The sequence below is a fragment of the Notolabrus celidotus genome, chromosome 23 (assembly GCF_009762535.1).
Source record: "Notolabrus celidotus isolate fNotCel1 chromosome 23, fNotCel1.pri, whole genome shotgun sequence".
Lineage (NCBI taxonomy): Eukaryota > Metazoa > Chordata > Actinopteri > Labriformes > Labridae > Notolabrus > Notolabrus celidotus.
Window position 1 is genome coordinate 4,110,371 of NC_048294.1, and position 20,880 is coordinate 4,131,250.

A 20,880-nucleotide genomic window follows, 5' to 3' on the forward strand; every position below is an offset into this window, starting at 1 on the left:
GACTGGAGTGAGCTTTTCTCTTTTTTTACAGTGGAGAGGAGACTCAGAGGAATCATGTCGAGTTAGAGACAGAGGAACACCATGTACATCCGGTTTAACCTTTCAAATCAAGGCATGAGTTCATTTGTTTCAGGGGACTAAGTAATGTTAATTCAAATAATCTAGGTTAAGCCTTATATTTTATTTACATTGAATTATTTAAGTACAGTTTATTGTAGGCTTTACTAGCCTTAAGACTATTTCAGATATATATTTCAGATAGAAGTGTACATAGTGTGTATATATCTGTAATGGTTGCCATATTTTATTTTATTTTTACTTTATTTTATTCTATTTTATTCTATTCTATTTTATTTTATTCTATTTTATTTTATTTTATTCAATTTTATTTCATTTTATTTTATTCTATTTTATTTCATTCTATTTTATTTTATTCTATTTTATTATATTCTATTTTATTTTATTCTATTTTATTTTAGTATATTTTATTTTAGTATATTTTATTTTATTTTAGTATATTTTAATTTACCCTTGTCATTGCTATTATTACTGTTATTATATTTTTTAACTATGTACATTGTTGTATTCCCCTGTCCCGTGTTGTAAGCTGCTGTAACAAAAGAATTTCCCCCAACGGGGGACAAATACAGTATATCTTATCTTATCTTATTTAAGTCTAAGTAAAACTTTATTTTGTTTTATTTCAGAGTTAATGCAAAATATAAAAAGACTTAATTTTGCCTTTATTTTTTAAATTTTTGTATTTATTTATTGCACATATAAAAGAACAAAACAAAACACTGCTCTTCAATAACATGAGCAAAGATATAACAGGTAAATTCATTAATAAAACTAACCACTAACATGTTATGTGCAGGAGGAGCCAAAAACATTAATAATAAATAATAATAAGAGGGAGTACTTTTTAAAACATTGATGAAAAGAAAAGAAGGGTAAGTTAAAAAAAAATAATAATAAAAAGCAGAATATTTATTTATAAGTTAGGAAAGTAGGGAGAGTATGTGTTTGTAAATATGAATTAAAAATTCGTATTTCTGACTGAACAAACTCATTCCAGGAAATAAAAACTTCCCTTATAAATTCAATTTAATTTAACTACTTATTTAATGTCGAGAGAATAATTTGATTTAAATGCCTTCTTTACTTTGTGGTGGTATTTAATGCGCATTTGTTTTCTTAGCTGGGGCGCTTTTATTTTGAAACTTCACATCCGGTCTTCAGGTCTAACCGTGTGTAACTTGATGCGGCAACACGGGGAGCAACAGTCTGGTGTTTCCCTGACAAATACAAACATGACAGAAAGAAGGAGAAGAAGGAGAGATGGAGGAGGTGAAGAGGTGAATAATGGAAGAGACAGAGGAGGAAGATAAAGTCCTCCAGGTGTTGTGTACCTGTGCTCGCCCACCTGTGAGTGTGTGTGAGTGAGGGGGCGTCACCTGTCAGAAGACTTTGGAGCATTTTATTTCCTGAGTTTGTTTTTTTCAGAGTTTGGGAGTTTTAGATCCAATCACCTTCAAACCTGAATGTTTTAGGATCTCATCAATAAAATAAAAGGGTCTTTACAACTTTATGGAAACATCTTTCAAGTTTTAACAAACACTAATCATGACGGTGATGAATATGATAATGTGCAAAAACACAAACAACAAATATCAACAAGAAAAGTTTGACCGATGTGAAAACAAGATCAAATATAAACAATAACGAGATAAAAAGATTCAAACATACTGAGAGGAAATGCTCCTGAAAGAAAGGAAGGAAGGAAGGAAGAATGAAAGGAAGTAGAGAAAGGTATGATGGAAGAATGCAGAAAGAAAGAAAAAACAAAGGAAGGAAGGATGGGAGAAAGAAAGATAAATGAATGAAAGAAAGATTCAAGAATTGAAGGAATAAAGAAAAAGAAAGAAAGAAAAAAGGAAAGAAGGAATGGAGGAAGAATGAAAGGAAACAAAAAAGGAAAGAAGGAAGGAAGGAAGAATAAGTGAAAACAAAAAAGGAAGGAAGGAAGAATGAGAGGGGAAAAGGGAAAGAAGGGGGGAAGAATGAAAGAAAGTTAGGAAGGAGAGATTGAAAAAAGAATTAATGAAAGAAAGGAAGGAGGAATGTTAGGAAAGAAGAATGTTAGGAAAGAAAGAGAAATGAAGGAAAGGAAGGAGGGAAGAAACAATGCAGAAAAAAATAGACAGCAAAAGGGAAGAAAGAATGGAAGAATGCAGAAAGGAAGGAAGGAAGGAAGGAAGGAAAAGTGAAAGGAAACAAAGAAAGGAAAGATGGAAGAATAAAGAATAGAGAGAAAAGAAGGAAGGAAGAATTAAATAAAAGAACAGAAGAGTGAAAGGAAACAAAGAAAGAAAACAATATGAAAGAAAGGAAGAATGGAAGGAGGTAAAAAATAAATGAAGGAAGGAATAATAGAAGAATGCAGAAAGAAAACAAGGGCGGAAAGAAAAGAGGAAACAAAGAAAGAAAAAATAAATAAATAAAAAAGAATGGAATGATGGAAGAATGCAGAAAGAATGACAGAAAGAAAGAGAGGAAGGAAGGAAGGAGGAAGTAAAAGAAAGAAACAGGTTGTCTGGACCTGAACAGTCTCACATTAAAGATTCGTAGTTAAATTTGACTTTCAGTTTCAGGACTGAGACCAGAGCCCGGTTTTCTTTAGACCCTCTAACACCAGTTAACCAAACAACAAACCGCTCTAGTGTTGGATCAGAATCCAGCAGCATCGTAAACCATGTTTCTGAAAGTCTAGAGCTAAACCTCATTATGAGGATCTGACGCTCCCACATGTGTCATCGGTTTCATGCTCAATGTGTTTCCCACCAGAGAGCAGAGTCTCCTGTTCCTGATCAGATCATTACATAACCCTGTCACAAGATCACGATTACACTTCCCTGCAACACTTCAGGGGAAGTTTTCTGTTTTCCTGCTTTTCTCCCCGTCCCCGAACACAACCCCGCTCTGAGCCAGACGTCTCTGGTCAACCGATGTTACCGAAGTGGATTCTTTCCCCTCCGCAGACTGACAGCAAGTGCACATGAAGGAAGACTATCACGATCCTGATCTCTGCAGCTCCTCCGTGACGTGGCCCCCCTGGACTCTGAGGAGGAGACGGGTGGAGCTGCACCGTCCTTCCCTCTCTGGAGCGGTTTCATTCCTCATTTCACAACTGTTTACTGAGACCAGCTGTATCACATCCTCTGCTGTGGATCTGACGGCAGTAATCTGTCCTCTGTTTCCCTCGTCTCGTGGGAGGTGACGCAAGAAATAAGGGTTTAATTCCAAAATGAGATTTGGAGAATCTAATACTCGCTCTGATAACTTGATAACCGTTTTCATACGTCTCCCACTGTCCTTCTGAAGACCTTTTACCAACACACTTATGTCTCTGTGTCTAACACCTAGATATGCTAAGCTAGGCTAATTATCAAAATAACCAGTGATAGAACTAAATTACAAGGTCACACCGTGCATTGAAAACCGTATCAAGAAAGTAATAAGACAACAGCAAAATGAAGGAATAGATTGGCGGTAATGCATTAAAAACAGACATGGCTCTGTAGTGGAGGTCACTGCATGGGCTCAAAATCACCTCCAAAAACCGTCATCTGGGAACACAGTTTGTCCCATCATCCACAAATCCAGGTTGGAACTATATGAAGGTCCAGCTCTGTGCTCTCTTGTCAGTCAACACCCACCAGTTGCTTTTTCAGGACCGCAGAGCCGTTACGCAACGGAGCAGACCCAGTGGAAGTTAACACACTGACTGGAATAGAAACCGATCAGATCCGGTGCTGTGGCGGATCAGAGACTAAGGCAAAGTGGAAAAACTGTCCTGTGATCCAACAAATCAAAATGTGACACTCTTTTTGGAAATCTAGGAAAGAAGTAAGGAAGGAAGAATGAGAAGACAGAAGGAAAGAATGATGAATGAAAGGCAAGAAAGAAAGGGAGCAAGAACGAGAGGTAGAATGACAGGAAGCAGAGAAAGGTATGAAGGAAGAATGCAGAAAGAAAGAAAGAAAGAAAGAAAGAAAGAAAGAAGATAAAAGGAAGAGAGAATGGAAGGAAGGAAGAAAAAAGAAAGGATGAAGGATACAGAGAGAAAGAAAGGAAATAAGGATGGAAGAAAGATAAAAGAATGAAAGAAAGAAAGAAAGGAAGGAAATAAGGATGGAAGAAAGATGAAAGGATGAAAGGAAGGAAGGAAATAAGGATGGAAGAAAGATAAAAGAATGAAAGAAAGAAAGAAAGAAATAAAGAAAGAAAGGAAGGAAATAAGGATGGAAGAAAGATAAAAGAATGAAAGAATGAAGGATGCAGACAGAAAGAAAGAAAGAAAGAAAGGAAATAAGGATGGAAGAAAGATAAAAGAATGAAAGAAAGAAATGAATGAATAAGGATGGAAGAAAGAAATAAAGAAAGAAAGGAAGGAAATAAGGATGGAAGAAAGATAAAAGAAAGAAAGAAAGAAAGAAAGAAAGAAAGAAAGAATAAAAGAAAGAAAGGAAGAATGAAAGGAAACACAAAAGGAAATAAGGAAGGAAGAATGAAGAAAGGAAAGGAAACAAAAGGAAATAAGGAAGGAAGGAAGAATGAATGAAATGAAACAAAAAAGGAAATTAGGAGGGAAGGATGAACGAAAGGAAATAGTGAAAGGTAGGAAGGAAGAATGCAGAAAGACAGAAAGAACGAAAGTAAGGAAGGAAAGATTGAAAAAAGAATGAAAGAAAGGAAGACCGGAAGAATGTAGGGAAAGAAAATAAGAAATGAAGGAAGGACGGAAGGAAGACACAATGCAGAAAGAAATAAAGACAGCAAATAGGAAGAAAGAAAAGAAGAATGAAAGAATGTAGAAAGAAAGAATGGGAGGATGAAAAGAAAAAATATGAAAGACAGAAAAAAAAGGAAGGAAGGTTGAATGAAAGGAACCAAAGAAAGAAAGAGAGACAGGAGGGAAGGAAGGACGCATCAACAGTTAGCGCAGATTAAACCTGAGTCAGAGAGAAGTCTGAAGGAGGGTAGGTAAGGTAGGTAAGGCCGGTCTGATGTGTCCGTGTATTGACCCTTGGTTTAAGGTACAATATGTCATGTTAAGGTAAAGTGATGGTCTTGGATTGTTTGGTTCCTCATCTCCTCAACACGATCCATCAGTTATTGATCAGGAATCGAACCACCTGCTGCAAACAATGTCCGGTCAATCCTCTGTCTTCTCTTCTCCCTGTGTTTCACAAGGCCTGACCTTTGACCTTCTGCTTGTTATTGTGCGTAACATTGATAGGAATCGAAGCGTATTGTTACTCTGCATTGGGGTCCTTTCACTGTGCTGTTCCTTTTTTGGGTTTGTTAAAATAATCTTGGCGTGCCTGTGAGCTGTTATTCAGACATACTTCCACTTCTCCAAAACATCGGATTCCTGAGGGGGTGAAACTCGTCCAGCGCTGCACGAGAACAACAACAGTGTTCATCGTCTTGCAAACCATATTCATCTCATTTCTTTTCAACTTCGCTCAGATTTGCTTCCTTTTTGGGACCTTTTCTTTGCAGACTCCACCATTTCTACAGCGGACCCTTGCAGCTGCACACATCTCCTTGCAGCTGGAGGTGAATTCAATCACAATGACGTCTAATCGCCCCGCTCTCGCTCCACTTTTCCAGGACTCTGCACTTTCTCCTGAGCCTTGTGAAAAAACTCCCCTGTTCCTCTTCTGCTGGCTCGTGAACGTAGTACCCCTCCTCCCTCCTGACCGAAAAAGAAAGCACATCTGGCCCTCAGAGCGCCCCCTGGGCCCCCGTTAGCCGCCCCTCCCAGACGTGAACTTGGCCTACCTAAATGTTTTTGTTCATGCAGTCTGTGTCTGTCTTATGGACGCAGAGAGAGCGGGGCGTAGGGAAGGAATTTCAACATCAACTGCCTTTTATTTACACAATTGAAAACATCAACAAGAGAAACTTATGAGAGACAGGAGAAAATGTGTGTGTGTGTTTGAGAGTGTGTGTGTGTGTGTGTGTGTGTGTGTGCATGCCAGATGAATGTTGATATAAGCTTCTTCCATGAGCAAGAAACCAGAGAAGAAGAGGAAGGGTGCGGCCGCATTACATCATTCATATAGTTCCTATACATTCCTCTCAATCGGAGTATTGTCGCTCGGCCAATCAATTCCCATGACAACAAAAAACGTCAGCCAATCCAATTAACTGACGTTCAAGTCTTCGAATAAACCAGATGAGCTAAACTAGTTGTCAAAAGTCGGCACTCGTCCGACCACGAACCAATCAGCTGCCAGTCAATCACATGGAAGCAATTGATTAGAAACAGCTGTCCTCACCCGCTCCCTCCATCCCTCCCTCCTCCTCCCCCCTTTAGATGACTGAGTTCATTGTTTTAGCAGCTCAGCCCACTCCTCTGTACTCACACAGGGAGCCAATCCAAATGTAGACCACATTACTATGAGTTCCTTCCCCCCCTCCTCTCTGTTTGACCATTGTTATTACGGTTCAGGGTTTTTCATTCTGCATTAAACGGTCTGACGTCAGTTTGATCTGCAGCTTGGAACTTGTATTGCAGAGGTTACCAACGAGTCCAAGATGGTCCCATGATATTTCAAAGAGTCTGTACGATGATGCGAGCCAAAAAAAAAATGCACAAAATGTTGCTTTGTGAGTCTCATTTGAATAAAAATAGCTACATTTTGATTGATATAAATCCACACAAGCGATCCTCCAACTTTGGTAATGAATTGGGTTTCATTGCCGACTTCATGAGATGCATCCATATGACTTCCCTCTTCTTTAAGTCCATCATTTGTGATGATGACATGTGCCACAAACAGGACCAAGAGGAGTTCGTTGTTCCTCCGCACGGCATTTCAGCACATAGAAAAAATTGTAATATTAGCATTTCCACTTATAAAGCAAGGAGGACGATGATCAAGCATTTGGCCTTCATGTAGCTGTTGCCTACTAATAATGTTACTACTTGAACGCCATGACTTCATGACTTTACAAGTTCCATTTGAAGGTAGCATTGGAACCATAGACTGTATAAACAATGGATCGTCTTCTTTGAATTGGTGTGTATGTGGTTTCCTGTGTTTCTGCAGCCAGCCTCTTGTGGACGCTCAATGAACTGCAGTTTATAACACTTCCGCACAGGCTTCATATTTTGAGACCGGAGGTTGCTGCTTGGTTGACATAGATCCAGGCATCCATATGAATTCCCTCCTCTGATGTGATGTTATGAGTCCGCCATTTGTGATGATGACATGTTCAGGTGATGGGAGTTGCTGTATCAAGTGGCAACCTTTGATGTAAGAAATGAAGCAACTGAAGAAGTGCCAAAAAACGCAGTTCCTAGAGTGTCCACTAGGGGGTGGCTCCAAAAGCTGAGGAAGTTCCATTGGGGCCCATATTAAAGTGCCAGTTTTTACAGCAGAATTAAACGTGTTTACAGGCAGGTACAAAAATAAAATTAGGTGTCTGTACTTCATTTATTTTTCTTGTTGGGGTGAGATGATTATATTAGGTTCCTCTGAGTTGCTGCTGGACTCAAGCGGAAACAGCTACTACTACTATCCGTCTCATCACTATCGTCACTCTCTCTCTTAATCTCCCTCTATCCCTCTTTCCAGCCCCAACTCGGTCTCAGCAGATGCCTGTCTAACATGAGTCTGGTCCTGCTGGAGGTTTCTGCCTGTTAAAGGAAGTTTGTCCTTGCCACTGTAACTTGCTAAATGCTGCAAAGTGCTCTGCTCACCGTGTTCACGAGAAATGGCCATATGAACGCCCGCAATCTCATCTCGTATTAACAACATTGTAAATCGAAATTTTCTGAAAGCATCAAGTTCACGAGTTGGGACGTGTCTGATGACGTCCACAGAAATTGTGGAGGCCATAGACTCCAGTTTCATGTAAATAGATTGCGTTATGTAACTGATAGGTAGTTGGAGGAGCGAAATTAGCTAGCGTTAGCAAGAACAAAGCTTGTACAACGTGATTTGTTTAACGTTAGGCACATACGGGACCAAGAGGAGTTTGTTGTTTCTCAGCATGGCATTTCAGCACATATACAAATTTGTAAAGTTAGCATTTACACTTCTAAAGCAAGATCGAGTATTTAGCCAATGCCTAGAAATGATGTTACCACTTGAATGCCACGACTTCACGACTTTACGAGTTCCATTTGAAGGCAGCATTGAAACCTGTCTTTGTGTTAGTTTGAAATCTGTTCATTATTAGCATTATTAAACTTTCTGAGTAACAATTCTAAACTGTGGAAGTCAAAGCAGCCTCATAAAAAAAAAAACAATCCTTCTGATGATTGCACTCCTACAGTTTTAACACCGATGCAGAATAAATGCATTAAGCAGATACATTCACAGTTATTTAATGCCTGTTTGTTTCCTCAGTCTGTAACACCTTCACGCTCTCTGTCTAATCCACCGGAAGATAATTCAACATATTAGTATTCTGCTCTTTAAGTGGATGTTTTTCTCTGTTTCCTCTGTAGATCACATTTCTTTTGCTTCTCTCACCATCCAGCACTTCAAAGCCTCAGTGTGACTGTGCAATGTGTGTATGTTTGTGTGTGTGTGAATCAAATGTGATTGCGGCTCGGCTTATGAGAGGATGTTGAGCAGGACCAGAGCAAAGCAAAGCAAAGCATGCGCCTGGCGACTCATATTTCAGCGTTCAAAGACTGCTTGTGTATGTTTGTGTGCGTGTGTGTTTGTGTGCGTGTGTGTATACACGCATTTGTTTATAAGAACTGGTCCCCGGCCAGTAAGAATGAGGACAACGCTGCCACTTTGGATTTGTTAGTAAACCGCAAACCCTACAAGTATTTAAAATCTGACGTTTCACTTCGTTACATAACCTTGCATGTGGATTTGTTTACACTGCAACCTGGAGTCATGTAGAGGTCAAAGTTCATCATCTGTGTTTATTTTGAAGCTCAGATACTTTAAGCTAATTAAGATGAAGAATCTGACGACTAATTCTAGTTTTTTAATGCTGGTATGCTAATCACACACACTATAAAATCTATAAATAAGTCTGTCCCATACATACAGAACCCTGAGTGTGTCACCACACTAAGCTGTTACAAGCTATATGCCTTAAGCTAACATAGCTAACAATAGAATGCTACCTAGCTAAATTTTGCAGTAAAAAAGAACCCCTAATACAAACTGGTAACCAGTAGAAATGGGAGTATTAAGCGATGTGTAGCGGTCAGATTCTGGATTGAAACGCTCCCCTGCTCAGCCGTCCCGTTGGTGAAGCTACGCTGGTTTTTGAAGATGAGATACATTCATACCGCACCGTCAAAGCTAGCATTGCTAACCATGCTTATGGTTAGATAGCTAGCTTACATTCTTAATGCCAAATATCAAATAGCAGTCTTCATCATAAACGGTTGTTCTAAATAAGCTAACAATTTTTAAGCTAGCGTTGCAGAAATGACAACGGTAAGCTAAATTGTGACATGGAAGAAGCCAATAAAGACATACAATAGAATGATAGTTAGCTAGCTAGATGACGCACTCCAAATGAAAGCATCTAAATTTAAACTTGTGGTTTTCTTAAAAGGACTACACTGTTAAAGCTAACATGGTTGTAGCTTGCTAAAGTGTGACAAGCCTTAAGACAGTTACGACCTAGGTCAAAAAACAATACTAGCTAAGTCCATGTTGCCAGATAGCAAACAAGTTTTCATTAAAACAGGTTTTACTACAAAGGCTTCCGATTTGTTACTCACCCCTCCCGTTGGTGAAGGAGTGCTGTTTTTTTGAGGACAAGATACATTTATACCGCACCTTTAAATCTAACATTGCTGACATGCTTATGGTTAGATAGTTAGCTAAATGTCACAAGTTAAAAGTAAAAAAAAAGACTAGAAAGCAATGCTTACTGAATTAATATTACCTTATACCAAAGAGTATTTTCATCTAAACTAAATAGGCTCCCAATGTTAAAGCTAACATTCCAAAAATGACTATAGTAAGCTAAATTGTGACATACAAGAAGCCTATGAAGACCTACAAAAGAAGCTAACGATAGTATGTTAGCTGGCTAGCTAGATGATGCACCCAAATGGTAGCATTTAAATTCAACCTCATTGTTTTTTTTAAAAAGGCTGATACTGTTAAACCTAAAATTGATAACATAGTTGTAGATTGCTTAAGTGTGACAAGCTTAAAGACAGTTAAGATTTAGGTCACAAAACATTGCTAGCCAAGTCCATGATGCCAATACCAAACACAAGTTTTCATCAAAACAGGTTTCTCTATGTAGGCTTCCAATGTTTAGCTAAAAACGTAGCTAGTTAGCTACATCATGACACGCCGGAGGCCCATAAAGACCTGAATAACAATTGAATGCGAGCTAGCTAAATGTTGCATACCAAATGGTAGCTTTTAAAGTTGACGTTTAGCATATAATGTTACCCTAAGAAGGCTACCGTTTGGTATTACTTTTTGCTTCTGCTAGCCAAAATGTAGCGTGACAGCATGCTAATGTTGGCGGGTTTTTCTGCAATTACAAACAGGCTTAGATGCTCGATGTTTCATCTCTTACCCCACAATCGCAACATGAGTTGTAACCATGGGCATGGCTAATAGTTAGTGTAACAATTAGGTGTCAGAATACTCTTTAAGTTAGCTAACAATATTTAGTTTAAGTCTTTCTCATTAATAACTTCCTGTCCCTCCAAAATATCCAATTAGGGGATGATCTTTGATAGACAAGGTCATACTTCCTGTGTCAACTCTCAGACTACAGGAAACATTCAAAGACTCTTTATGGACAGGCTAACATCAAACAGTAGCGGTAAGGTTAGCGCTAATCTCAAAATGACGGCCCAGCCTTGTGAACGCCGAATGATTTACACAATCCAGCAGATTCATCGTCCTCACACACTGTCCTTACTTCTCCCTGCCAGACATGATGGATTACTGTCCCGTTCAGAGTGTCAGAGAGCAGACGGTCATGGAAATGAGCCATGCCCCTCCACACACACCAAAGCACACACCCCTGCTGTGTGTGTGTGTTGTTCTGATATGAATCATTTGGTATCATGTGTCGGGGACGGGGGGAGAGACGGGGATGGAAACGGAGGTCGCGGGGGAGAAGGACGGCGTTGATCTCTTGCTCTTTTGATTTCACAAACACACACTCGCAGGTGAATCTGAAGGCCAGGACAGGACAGGACGCGTCACACACAAGCACAGAGAAACACACACACACACACACACACACGGAGGAGGTGTTTGCCAGGCCAGGTTTCTGCAGCGCAGAGCAGGCGGCATCCCAGCATCACCATATGGACCGGTACTGAAGTCAGAACACAGAGAGATGGAGGGATGGAGGGAAGGAGGATGTAGGGATTAATGTCGGGGAAGGAGCGACAATGTGGAGGGAAGGAAGATGGTGGGGGAGAGAAAGATGGATAGAAAATGAAGGGAGATCGCTTTAAAGGAAGATGGAGAGAGGATAGGGTTGAAGGGTCGACAAGGAAGACGGGAATCCAAGGTGTGAAGGTTAAAAAAGAGGGATTGAGAGAAGAGAGGACTTATTGGAAGAAGGGTTGCTGGCTGTGGTCTCACAATGATGAGGCCAATTTTAAGCCACTGGTTAGCAATAAACAACTTCCTATCAAGACTTTGTTTCCCCGAGCGCTGCATCGTTTACAGTCCAGTTTGTAATCACTTGTTCGGATTCAAAAGCAAAATTCGTCCTTTTATCTACAAATTGAGCGCCATCGTTTCATGGTTACTTTAATCCCAAAGGTAGCATCTATTCTTCTGCTTCTCCTGAGTCTCAGCTTCACTGTAAATAGTACGTTACAGGAAAGGACAAAAAGAACTAAATTGGGGAATGATGGACGGTTGGAAAAGCAGAAGAAAAAGACGTATTGAAGATAGTAGGATTCAATGTAGGTTAAGAAAAAGGGAAGCAATGTAGGAAGGAAGAAATGTCAGATCCATTGTAGGAAGGAAGAAGGCAGGGAAGGAGGGATAAAAAAAAAAGGAAGTATGGAATCTGGATGGAGGAATGGAGGGAGGTAAACAAATGGGATGAAAGTGGAAAAAAGGAAAGAGGCCGAGGGATTAGGAGCATGGACAGATGGATGTGTGCAGGATGGTATGGAAAAAAAGAGAGGATGGGTTGCTGACGGGCAAAAAGATGATTAGTTAAATAGAGGTTATAATGTAATGTTACAAGTGGGAGACTCCATTGATTTAAAGGGACAGTTCACCTAAAAGTTAGCCTTTTTTTCGCCGTCATTAACGGAAGACAGAAATACCACTTCAACTCGAGGACACCGCTTGTTAATTCATGCATTGCCACTGTTGCCAAAAAATAATGAACTGTAGCTTTAGGATGTAATACTATAATTAATAAATTAATAACATATTTTATTTATAACGCACTTTTCATTTCAAGAAATCTCAAAGTGCTAATTGGGCATCCACCATAATGAATCTTCACAGTAAAAGTTGGATAACAAGGATTAAGAATGTTGTTGCATTTTGTACCCAGCATTAGTGCTGATGTCTGCAGATTTAAAATTGCTTGTGTGCTTTGTGTGTACTGAGGTGATTTCTTGTTTAAGAGCACTGTATAGATTTATTACAGAAATGTTTCTGCTGTAGGCACAAATAAGAATAGAAGTTTTTTTTTAAAAAAGGTATGGAAAAAGTTCAAAATTTTGTTTCATTTTGATTTAATGATTTAAAATGCCACATTTAGTTTACTGCTAAACATCCTGAAGTCACGGTCTTGTTTTCAGGGTCTAGAAGCTGCAAGTGGGAAGATTTACAAAGTAACATCTCCTTGTTCAAGACTAGTAGACAACATTTAATATGTATCAGAAACTCAAGTCTGAACTGTGCAAACTTAGTCAGTCTAGAAAACATTGAATGTATTTCTTAATTTGCCTTTTTTTTTCCACATTTGAAGAAAATCTGTTTCTGAAATTTGGAAAAGATCAATTTTGCATGCAATTTTAGTGTCAGACTTTGACTTCATACATTTTGAGTTGCTAAAGTGAGCTGTGGTTTAATCTACCATGCATGATTGAGTCAGGTCAGTGAGGTGGTGCAATGCATAATATAAAGAAACTGGCTCATCCAATAAGAGCTAGCATCAGTGTTTTGATTCCACCCAAGTCTCTCAGTTAAGACAAACTTTACTTTTAAAGAATGTTACTTTTCCAGATTTAACAGGGATCTGAACTACATGTACTTTTAGTTAGTAGGAGTAAAAACAGTCAGAACCAGTATGTTGTTTTGTAAATAACAGTTTATTTGAAAACCAGGGGTTGGCCTGTCTCTGTTTAGCTGCTGCCCTGCTTGGCGGCCAGCCTCTTGTCTCTCTCCTCGGCGATGGTCAGACGGATTCCCTTTCCTCTGGGCAGGGACACCCACGGCTTGTTGCCCTGGAGAGGAGAGGATGGAGACAACAGTGGTTTGTTAATGAGGTACAAAGGGGAGCTGAACTGGTGAGAGCCCGAGTATTGTGTAGAACTAAACCTGGAAATATAACAAAGCTTCTTCCTTTGCTTTTTTTCACTTTCAGGGTTTCTTGTTTAAGTTTTGAAAGAACAGCTCTTTAAAATGTTAAAATAAGGGTTGTATAAACTTGCTGTGTGATCCATGAACTCTTAAAGCTCTCCATCGTCTTTAGTTTACTCGGCTTGTAAAACACCAGAGGTTTGGAAATGTAGGAGGATAAAAAGATGAGCTTCAGACGGCGTGTTTTCAGCTGCAGATTGTTAACGGAGCTCAGAACTTCTTAGAGGATTGGTTGTGTATTTTCAAGGCTGATCAAAACCAAAAACGTCATCATTGCTCCAAAACCAAAAAGCTAGAAATCAGGGTGCTTAAAAATCTGATTTCAATGTCTGTAAATCCTCTGACTGCATTGATTCAAATCCCTAAACACAGAAGCGATTCTACCCCCAATAAGACACTGTTTTTGTTCTTCACCTTGCCGATGACAAAGATGTTGGAGAGCCTGGTAGCAAAGCTGTTTCCGGTGCTGTCCTTAACGTGCACGACGTCGAAGGATCCAGGGTGACGCTCCCTGTTGGTGATCACACCGATACGCCCCAAGTTAGCGCCACCGGTCACCATACACAGGTTACCTGCAGAGGAGAGGAAGGTTTAACATCATCATCATCATGTTTTAAAAAGTGACAGTAGGCAGAAGGAGCGGTGCATGAGAGAGAGGAACGTACTGGTGTCAAACTTGATGAAGTCTGTGATCTTGCCGGTGTCCAGGTCAATGCGGACGGTGTCGTTGACCTTGATGAGGGGGTCGGGGTAGCGGATGGTGCGGGCGTCGTGGGTCACCAGGGCGGGGATTCCCTTGGTGCCGACCATGAGCTTCTTCACCTTGCACAGCTTGTACTGCAGAGGAGGAGGAAGAGGAGACGGGTCAGAGAGAAGGCGGCGAAGAAAGAATCTGTACATTTAGAAAGAGGCGTGTGTTTGTGTCTCACCTTGGCCTCCTCGGCGGTGATGCGGTGGACGGTGAAACGTCCCTTCACATCGTAGATCAGACGGAAGTGCTCACCGGTCTTCTCGATGCTGATCACATCTGAGGAAACAAACAGATCTTGTTTTCAGGGATGGTGTTCTGATGAGGAAAAGCTCACTTTCCTTGCAAGCAGCTTCACCAGGTTGTTTCTATCAGCTAACTTAAGCAGAATTTGGCTACGACCAAAGATCAGAGTAGGGCTGGGTCTACAAACTAAAACTTTACAAATCTCATTTTACACAAAAGACCTGCTTCCTGTTAGCACAGTCAGAAATGATGGATCCAAGAGGCTCATCAGAAAAACTAAATCCAGATACAAACTAACAAACTGTCTGCAACTTTCACTCAGGAGCAAAAATCTGATTTTACATTTAAATTGAATTATAATTTGATATTTATCGTGATAATTATTGATAGATATGAAATATTTCATAGTGATAACATCTTTTTCCAATACTGCCCAGCACTAGATTAGAGCATCATGAGTTCCACTGTCACTCACTCCTCAGTCCTTCACACAGAAGACTCTGGCAGGTCAGGACTCTACGCCCAGGTGTATAACTTCCTGTTTTCTCTTATAAATCTGCAACAAATCCTCCATCAGCCACAGATAACCCTCTTCGTCCCTCACGTTTAACATATGCTGGAACACAGACATCCTTTGATACGTCCCTCTGGGTAATGCATTGATAGAGGTGCACGTCTCCCTCAGGACGAACCTCCTTGCACCTTTTTAATACATTATTCTACACCTGGTTGCGTCTGTTATTGATCTGCACTCTTAGTTTTGGATCTTTGAGAATGAAGCATCGCTTAGAAGAAGCCTCGTCCACATGCAGATCACCTGATATGATCAAATATCAACATGCGAGGCAAGTTACTTCAGTGACTTCATAAAAGACACAGCTGATTACTCGTCAGATGAGAATGTACATAAGAAGCTGCTGTGTGTAGGAAGAGGGGGAGGTGCAGGGAAGGACAGAAGGGATGCAAGTTCAGCAAATCACAGTAGATACTGGGATGCTTGATTTCAATCCATCGCCCAATTGACACCCAAATCATCATCATCATCCTTTCTTTAGGAAAAACTTCACTTATATGCTCTCCACTCATTCCTTATTACACTGACTTCTACAGATCAGGTAGGGGGGTAACAGAAGGAGCTGTTTCCTCATCGTCTTTTTGTTCAATGCAGTTATCCAGTGAAACTTGGACAAACAGGACGATCACCAACTTTCAGATAGATGAGAGTACAATCCTACGGAATACCTCAAGAATTCCAGTTCTTATATCTAGCTGCAAGTTTCCTTTTTGTAAAGTTCCTTCTCATCTATTGACCACCATCATAATTAATAAATCTCTGCTGTTCTCTCAGAGTGAATGCCTGCTCAGGTGAAATCGGGTGTGGAATCAGCTGCGGTTATCACGCTGCGATGGCGTCCCTCAGCTTTGAAAATTAAAACACCTCACCTCCGTGTGAAGCTGCTGACCAGCGTCAAGGTGGAGCCGACCTGACGACAGGTCTGAGGGGGGGCAGACTGTCAGAGTGGACACCGATAAAAACTAACAGGAGGACGACCCGACAGACTACTCTTCAAGGATTCTGCTGCTGCCATCATTTAATTATTTAGAGATGAAAACAGCAACTAACTAGGATTACAACATAGAGGTTATGAGATTATCTGAACAGGATCTCACATCTGGGGACCAAGAATGAGGAGACAAATAAATCTAATACAGCAAACTTAGTGAAAAGCTTAGGTTTCTCATAACTGAGCAAATAAAGTTTCAAATTCATCCACTGATAAGTCACTTTTTCTCAATGCAACACCAAGCGACTTTGCTCTCCCAAACCAGACGACCCTTCAACGAGTTCTGATCTCGAGCTTCATGTGAACGACTCGTGTTGAATTTGGAGCTCAGAACTTCTTAGAGGAATAAGTTGTGTTGTTTCAGCTCATCACTGATCAAAACCACACATTCATCATTGCTCCTTCAGCCTCCAAGTAGACCTGACTGTCCCCTCACGTCGCTTCTTCAGTTATGTATGTGCATCCCAAAGCCAACCATGGACCCCCTTGTGTCAGAATCTCTTCCTCTGTGCCTCATAATTCAAAGACTCCTCCTGTGGATAATCTGAGCTTCATCAAAAGGCTCTAGAGACGTAGCTCACCCATGAATCCAGCGGGGTAGGTGACATCGGTGCGGACTTTGCCGTCGATCTTGATGAACCTCTGCATGCAGATCTTCTTCACCTCATCCCCGGTCAGGGCGTACTTGAGGCGATTCCTCAGGAAGATGATGAGGGGCAGGCACTCCCTCAGCTTGTGGGGACCGGTGGAGGGACGAGGAGCCTGGAGGAGAAACAATACACGTTACTCAAGATGAAGAAACAAGACTTTAATTTTACAGGGCGCTGGTGGCCTGGCGGTCTAAGCGCCCCACATACAGAGGCTATAGCTCTTGTTGCAGAGGTCGCCGTTTTGAATCCCGGCAGTGACCATGTACTGCATCTCATCTCCCCACTCTCTACTCCCCATGTTTCCTGTATCTCTTCAGCTGTCCTGTCATTAAGGCAAAAATGCCCCAAAAAATAACGTGAAGAAAAAAAGGTTTCATTTTATTAATCCATAACCCCTTCCAGAATCTGGTTCTAGTCCGGGGCTGGTGCTCGTGTTGGTTGAACTAACAAACCAACTAGAGACCAGTTTGTTTTTCCAAACGCTCGAACCTGTGGATGAGCCACGCCATGACATCACTTCTACGTGACCACTTTTCACAGCAGCTCCCAGAAACTATCTCCTGGCCCCAAAGGATGAGTCTTCAAGCGTAAACACATGTTACCAGACCTTTTTAGTTCTAGTTTAACACGTGCACACTGGATCTATATTTAAATTTCTCACCATCTCTTCTGATCCACATGTTAAGGGTACCAAATGAGGCTCAATATCTATTACACGCTTGTTTTAAGCAGGTTGTCATACATTTAAGTCAAGGCATAAAGCATGAGTTACTCTGGATGATGAATGAATGAATCTCACATGGTTTTTAAGGTGAGCTCATTGTTGTTGAAGGCTATCATGGAGCCACATTGTAGTATTTCTTTTAGATGTATTATCAGAATGACAAGAGTTTTATATCTTTGTATAGCAGCATATAAACTAATAGGACCAGACTGCTACTTACAGATGTCTTCCACATTATAGAAACTTCATTAAATGTGTGTATCACTACAAATCAGGAATACACATCACATTTCATAGCCTAATGAGATGCATGTACAAGAATGGAGCCAAGTGATCCTCAATCATCAACACAGACAGCTATATTAAAGCTTTAACATTCATAGTTTACATATATTTCAGCTTATAGGAGTAAATCTTGGTTAAATTTAAAGATAGAGGTACTTACGAACACTCCAGTGAGCTTGTCAAGCATCCAGTGCTTTGGCGCTGCGACGCGCTTCAGGTGCTTCTTCGGTCCTCTTGCCTGAAATCATGTCAGACACACCGGTTAGATATCAGGGTACAATACCGAGCAGAGAGCACAAGAACCAGAAACACATTTAGGAAGAAACAGCAGTGAAATATCCACGAGGAGAGGAAAGAGGAGACATATTACTCCAGGTTAGCTTAATGTTAGCTAACGTGCATCTGGTATGAACGCTGGTTAGCTTAGCACACCGGCTGCGGCCTAACCAGGTTACCGTTATGTACATGTTCACAGGCTATTTCACTTAAAACTACTTTTATATTAAAATGTATTAAAAAGTGTCTCATAATCATTACTTTAAAAGCAGTGGTTTAATACCCAAACAACCGGTGTCTCTAAAAATAGCATGCTAACACATTCAAGCTAGCTAGCTAGCTGACTGAAACCAGCCTCAGCGGTGTCATCTATTTTAAATCCTCGATATAAAGCAACAATCAGAACCTTTAGTCACAATATACACATCTACCATTCGATAAGAAGTGCAGTTACAGACTAGGACTCGTAAGTGTGTGATAGAATAACAGCAGAAAGTGATGTTTAGTGATTATTTCGGGGCAGAATCGTGAGGGAAAACGGCTCACCATGTTGAGGTCTGCGGGGAAAAGGACCTCCCTGTTTCCGGTATGTGATGATAAGGCCGGCGACGGCAGACGGGGAGGGACAAACTACTGAAAACGCGATTTGAAGAAGTTTCACGTCGTTTGTTTAGAGGACAAAACTTTACTGAGGAGATATAAATGGGCTTAATTACGTGTTTGTTGAATACATTATGTTCATATAAGTTATCAAAGTTGATTTTAATTCAATTTTTTGTCATTATAGTTACTTATTTATTGAAAACGACTAATCACACATTGAATAAGGACAACAAAATTGCAAGGTAGGTGCCTGTGTCCTCTAATAGCCTTTTTGCAGCATGAAATACAACTATATTATACTATTTTATATTGTTCAATGTATATGATAATATTGATAAAGTGACTAAACACTATATAACATATATAAATGATAAATAGAAAAAATACATATTTTTTTTATGTATAAACATACAAAAAATATAAGAAATGAATGAGCAAAACACTAAATTAATTCATAATAAAGTGAATAAATTTAAAAATAAAATAATAATATTCAATAATAATAACAACTATAAATGTTAACTAAATTCTATATAAATAATAAATAGAATATATATGTACTTCAATGAGCATTTACATTTCTTTAATAGTTAAATAATAGAACATTAACAAGTAAACAAAGGAAATATTAAGACATCAAATAAAAAAAATAAGAAATTATTGACCAAAACAATTAATTAATTTATAATAAAATAAATAAATTGTTAAATAGAGTAATACTATTTAATTATAATAACAAATATAACTATATTATACATACTATACAACTAATAAATAAACATTTTTAAATGTTCTAAATTTGATTAGGTGACACACATTCAAATGACGTTTAAAAAATAAAGAAATAAAGGTGAAACTCTGAGTTAGCTTCCCCGATATTTGTTCATATTTTTGTAAGTATAAGATGTGGAATAGGTAATAAGTCAGAGTTAAACATTTGCACAAGAGCAAAAAGCATTTTAAATACATGGCCTCTGTTTCTCCTCCTCAGTGTGTGAAACCATCATGGTCAGGAAATACCAGTGAAGCAGACAGACCTCAGCCCTCTTCGCCCTGATAGAGATCAAACTCTCCTGGGTCTGAGTCTTCCTCTGCCAAATGATGCCACTGATGCTCACATAATGCCGTCTCTTCCTCTCTCTGCAGGAAACAATCCCAAAGCCCTGGAACGTTAAGCTCCCAAAACAAAATCTCCCATGTGTTCATTCAGAAATGCTCAAAATTCAGAGCTCATACTCAGGGTGGAAGATGTGAGATGGGTTGCACATGTCTGCATGTTTCTCTCTTTTTGTTTTTTAATTTAATAAAATATGAAGCTTTTTATGGCCAAAACTGGGACCTCTCTGAAATGTCTCCGCTTCAGGTAACGTTTTTCTGTAGAAGCTTCTGAAAAACATGTTAAATATGTAAAAAATAAAACCAATACACCTCAAAAACTGAGTTCATTTCTCAGCTTTAATATCCTGACCCACTTCCTGAAAGACTGCTGCACTGACGGCTCAATCCAGGAAAGTTTATATGATCTGAGACAGATTCCTGGAGTCCTGTTTCGACAGTTTGAGGAATAAGATGGTGACGTTTGTTTATTCTGGCAGGCTGCAGGATGTTTAACACAGATGTGGAGTTTAATAAAGTCCAGCTGATGTCCTCAGCTGCCTCTCTTCCCCTCTTTTTTCACATTTTCACACATTTCAGCCAGATTCACGCTTTATAAAAGAGCTCTCAAACATCACTTAGTCATCCTTACTCTGGTATATCTCTTGGAGTTGTTCAACAGGTGAGTACATTAACTAAGTACTAGATTAGTACCAATGCAAGGTGCTTGTACTTGTCATTTCACAGCACTTTAGAGTTTTAGTCCAGTACAACCAGGAGCAGAGACAGACTTTTGAGAATGGGGTGGACAAACTGGGGCGCAGACTTCTGGTGGGGTGGCATGAAGACGCTGTGTGCATATTCACAAATGAATCGTATTTGCCATTTTTATCTGGAGGAAAAATAAAAAATAAAAAAATACCCAAGGTATGAAGTCTCTAAAGACTCTTCAGCTGGTCCAAAACGCTGCAGCTCTGACCAGAACTAGGAAAAGAGAGCGTGCATGTCTCCAGTTTCAGCTTCTCTACACTGACTCCCCATAAAATATAGACTAGAATCTAAAATCCTTCTCCTGACCTACAAAGCCCTTAAT

At 39.8% G+C, this 20,880-nt stretch overlaps 1 protein-coding gene, 1 long non-coding RNA gene and 2 other non-coding genes across 6 annotated transcripts; 1 reads left to right on the forward strand and 3 right to left on the reverse strand.

Annotated features, from left to right (window-relative positions):
• Window positions 1–13,305: 13,305 nt before the first annotated feature.
• rps4x (ribosomal protein S4 X-linked) lies at window positions 13,306–18,722 on the reverse strand. 3 transcript variants are annotated; one of them, XM_034676624.1, is made up of 7 exons: window positions 18,636–18,696; window positions 17,974–18,051; window positions 16,736–16,916; window positions 14,525–14,622; window positions 14,261–14,432; window positions 14,010–14,167; window positions 13,306–13,459 (listed from the first exon to the last, which is right to left on the reverse strand). In XM_034676624.1, exons 1-7 carry the CDS (start codon window positions 18,636–18,638, stop codon window positions 13,358–13,360), a joined length of 792 nt encoding a protein of 263 aa, XP_034532515.1. In that variant the 5' UTR covers window positions 18,639–18,696; the 3' UTR covers window positions 13,306–13,357. The 3 variants fall into 3 exon arrangements, with proteins under 3 accessions (XP_034532515.1, XP_034532513.1, XP_034532514.1); XM_034676622.1 differs by lacking the exon at window positions 18,636–18,696 and adding an exon at window positions 18,521–18,612; XM_034676623.1 differs by lacking the exon at window positions 13,306–13,459 and adding an exon at window positions 13,460–13,878 and having other exon boundaries at window positions 13,911–14,167; window positions 18,636–18,722.
• Window positions 13,802–13,872, reverse strand: LOC117807890. Its single transcript, XR_004630054.1, has one exon. It is a non-coding gene; the product is annotated as a small nucleolar RNA SNORD61 (small nucleolar RNA).
• LOC117807891 lies at window positions 16,478–16,553 on the reverse strand. Its single transcript, XR_004630055.1, has one exon. It is a non-coding gene; the product is annotated as a small nucleolar RNA SNORD61 (small nucleolar RNA).
• LOC117807366 lies at window positions 17,946–20,132 on the forward strand. The gene is made up of 3 exons (XR_004629956.1): window positions 17,946–18,074; window positions 18,877–18,934; window positions 19,684–20,132. It is a non-coding gene; the product is annotated as an uncharacterized LOC117807366 (long non-coding RNA).
• The last annotated feature ends 748 nt before the right edge of the window (window positions 20,133–20,880 follow it).

Bases quoted from the DNA above. Each gene is read 5' to 3' on its own strand.
- rps4x (XM_034676624.1), bottom strand. The intron at 14,433-14,524 runs GTGAGACACAAA...CCTCCTCTGCAG, and splicing joins TCACCGCCGAGGAGGCCAAG to TACAAGCTGTGCAAGGTGAA. The intron at 14,168-14,260 runs GTACGTTCCTCT...TCTCCTCTGCAG, and splicing joins CTTCATCAAGTTTGACACCA to GTAACCTGTGTATGGTGACC.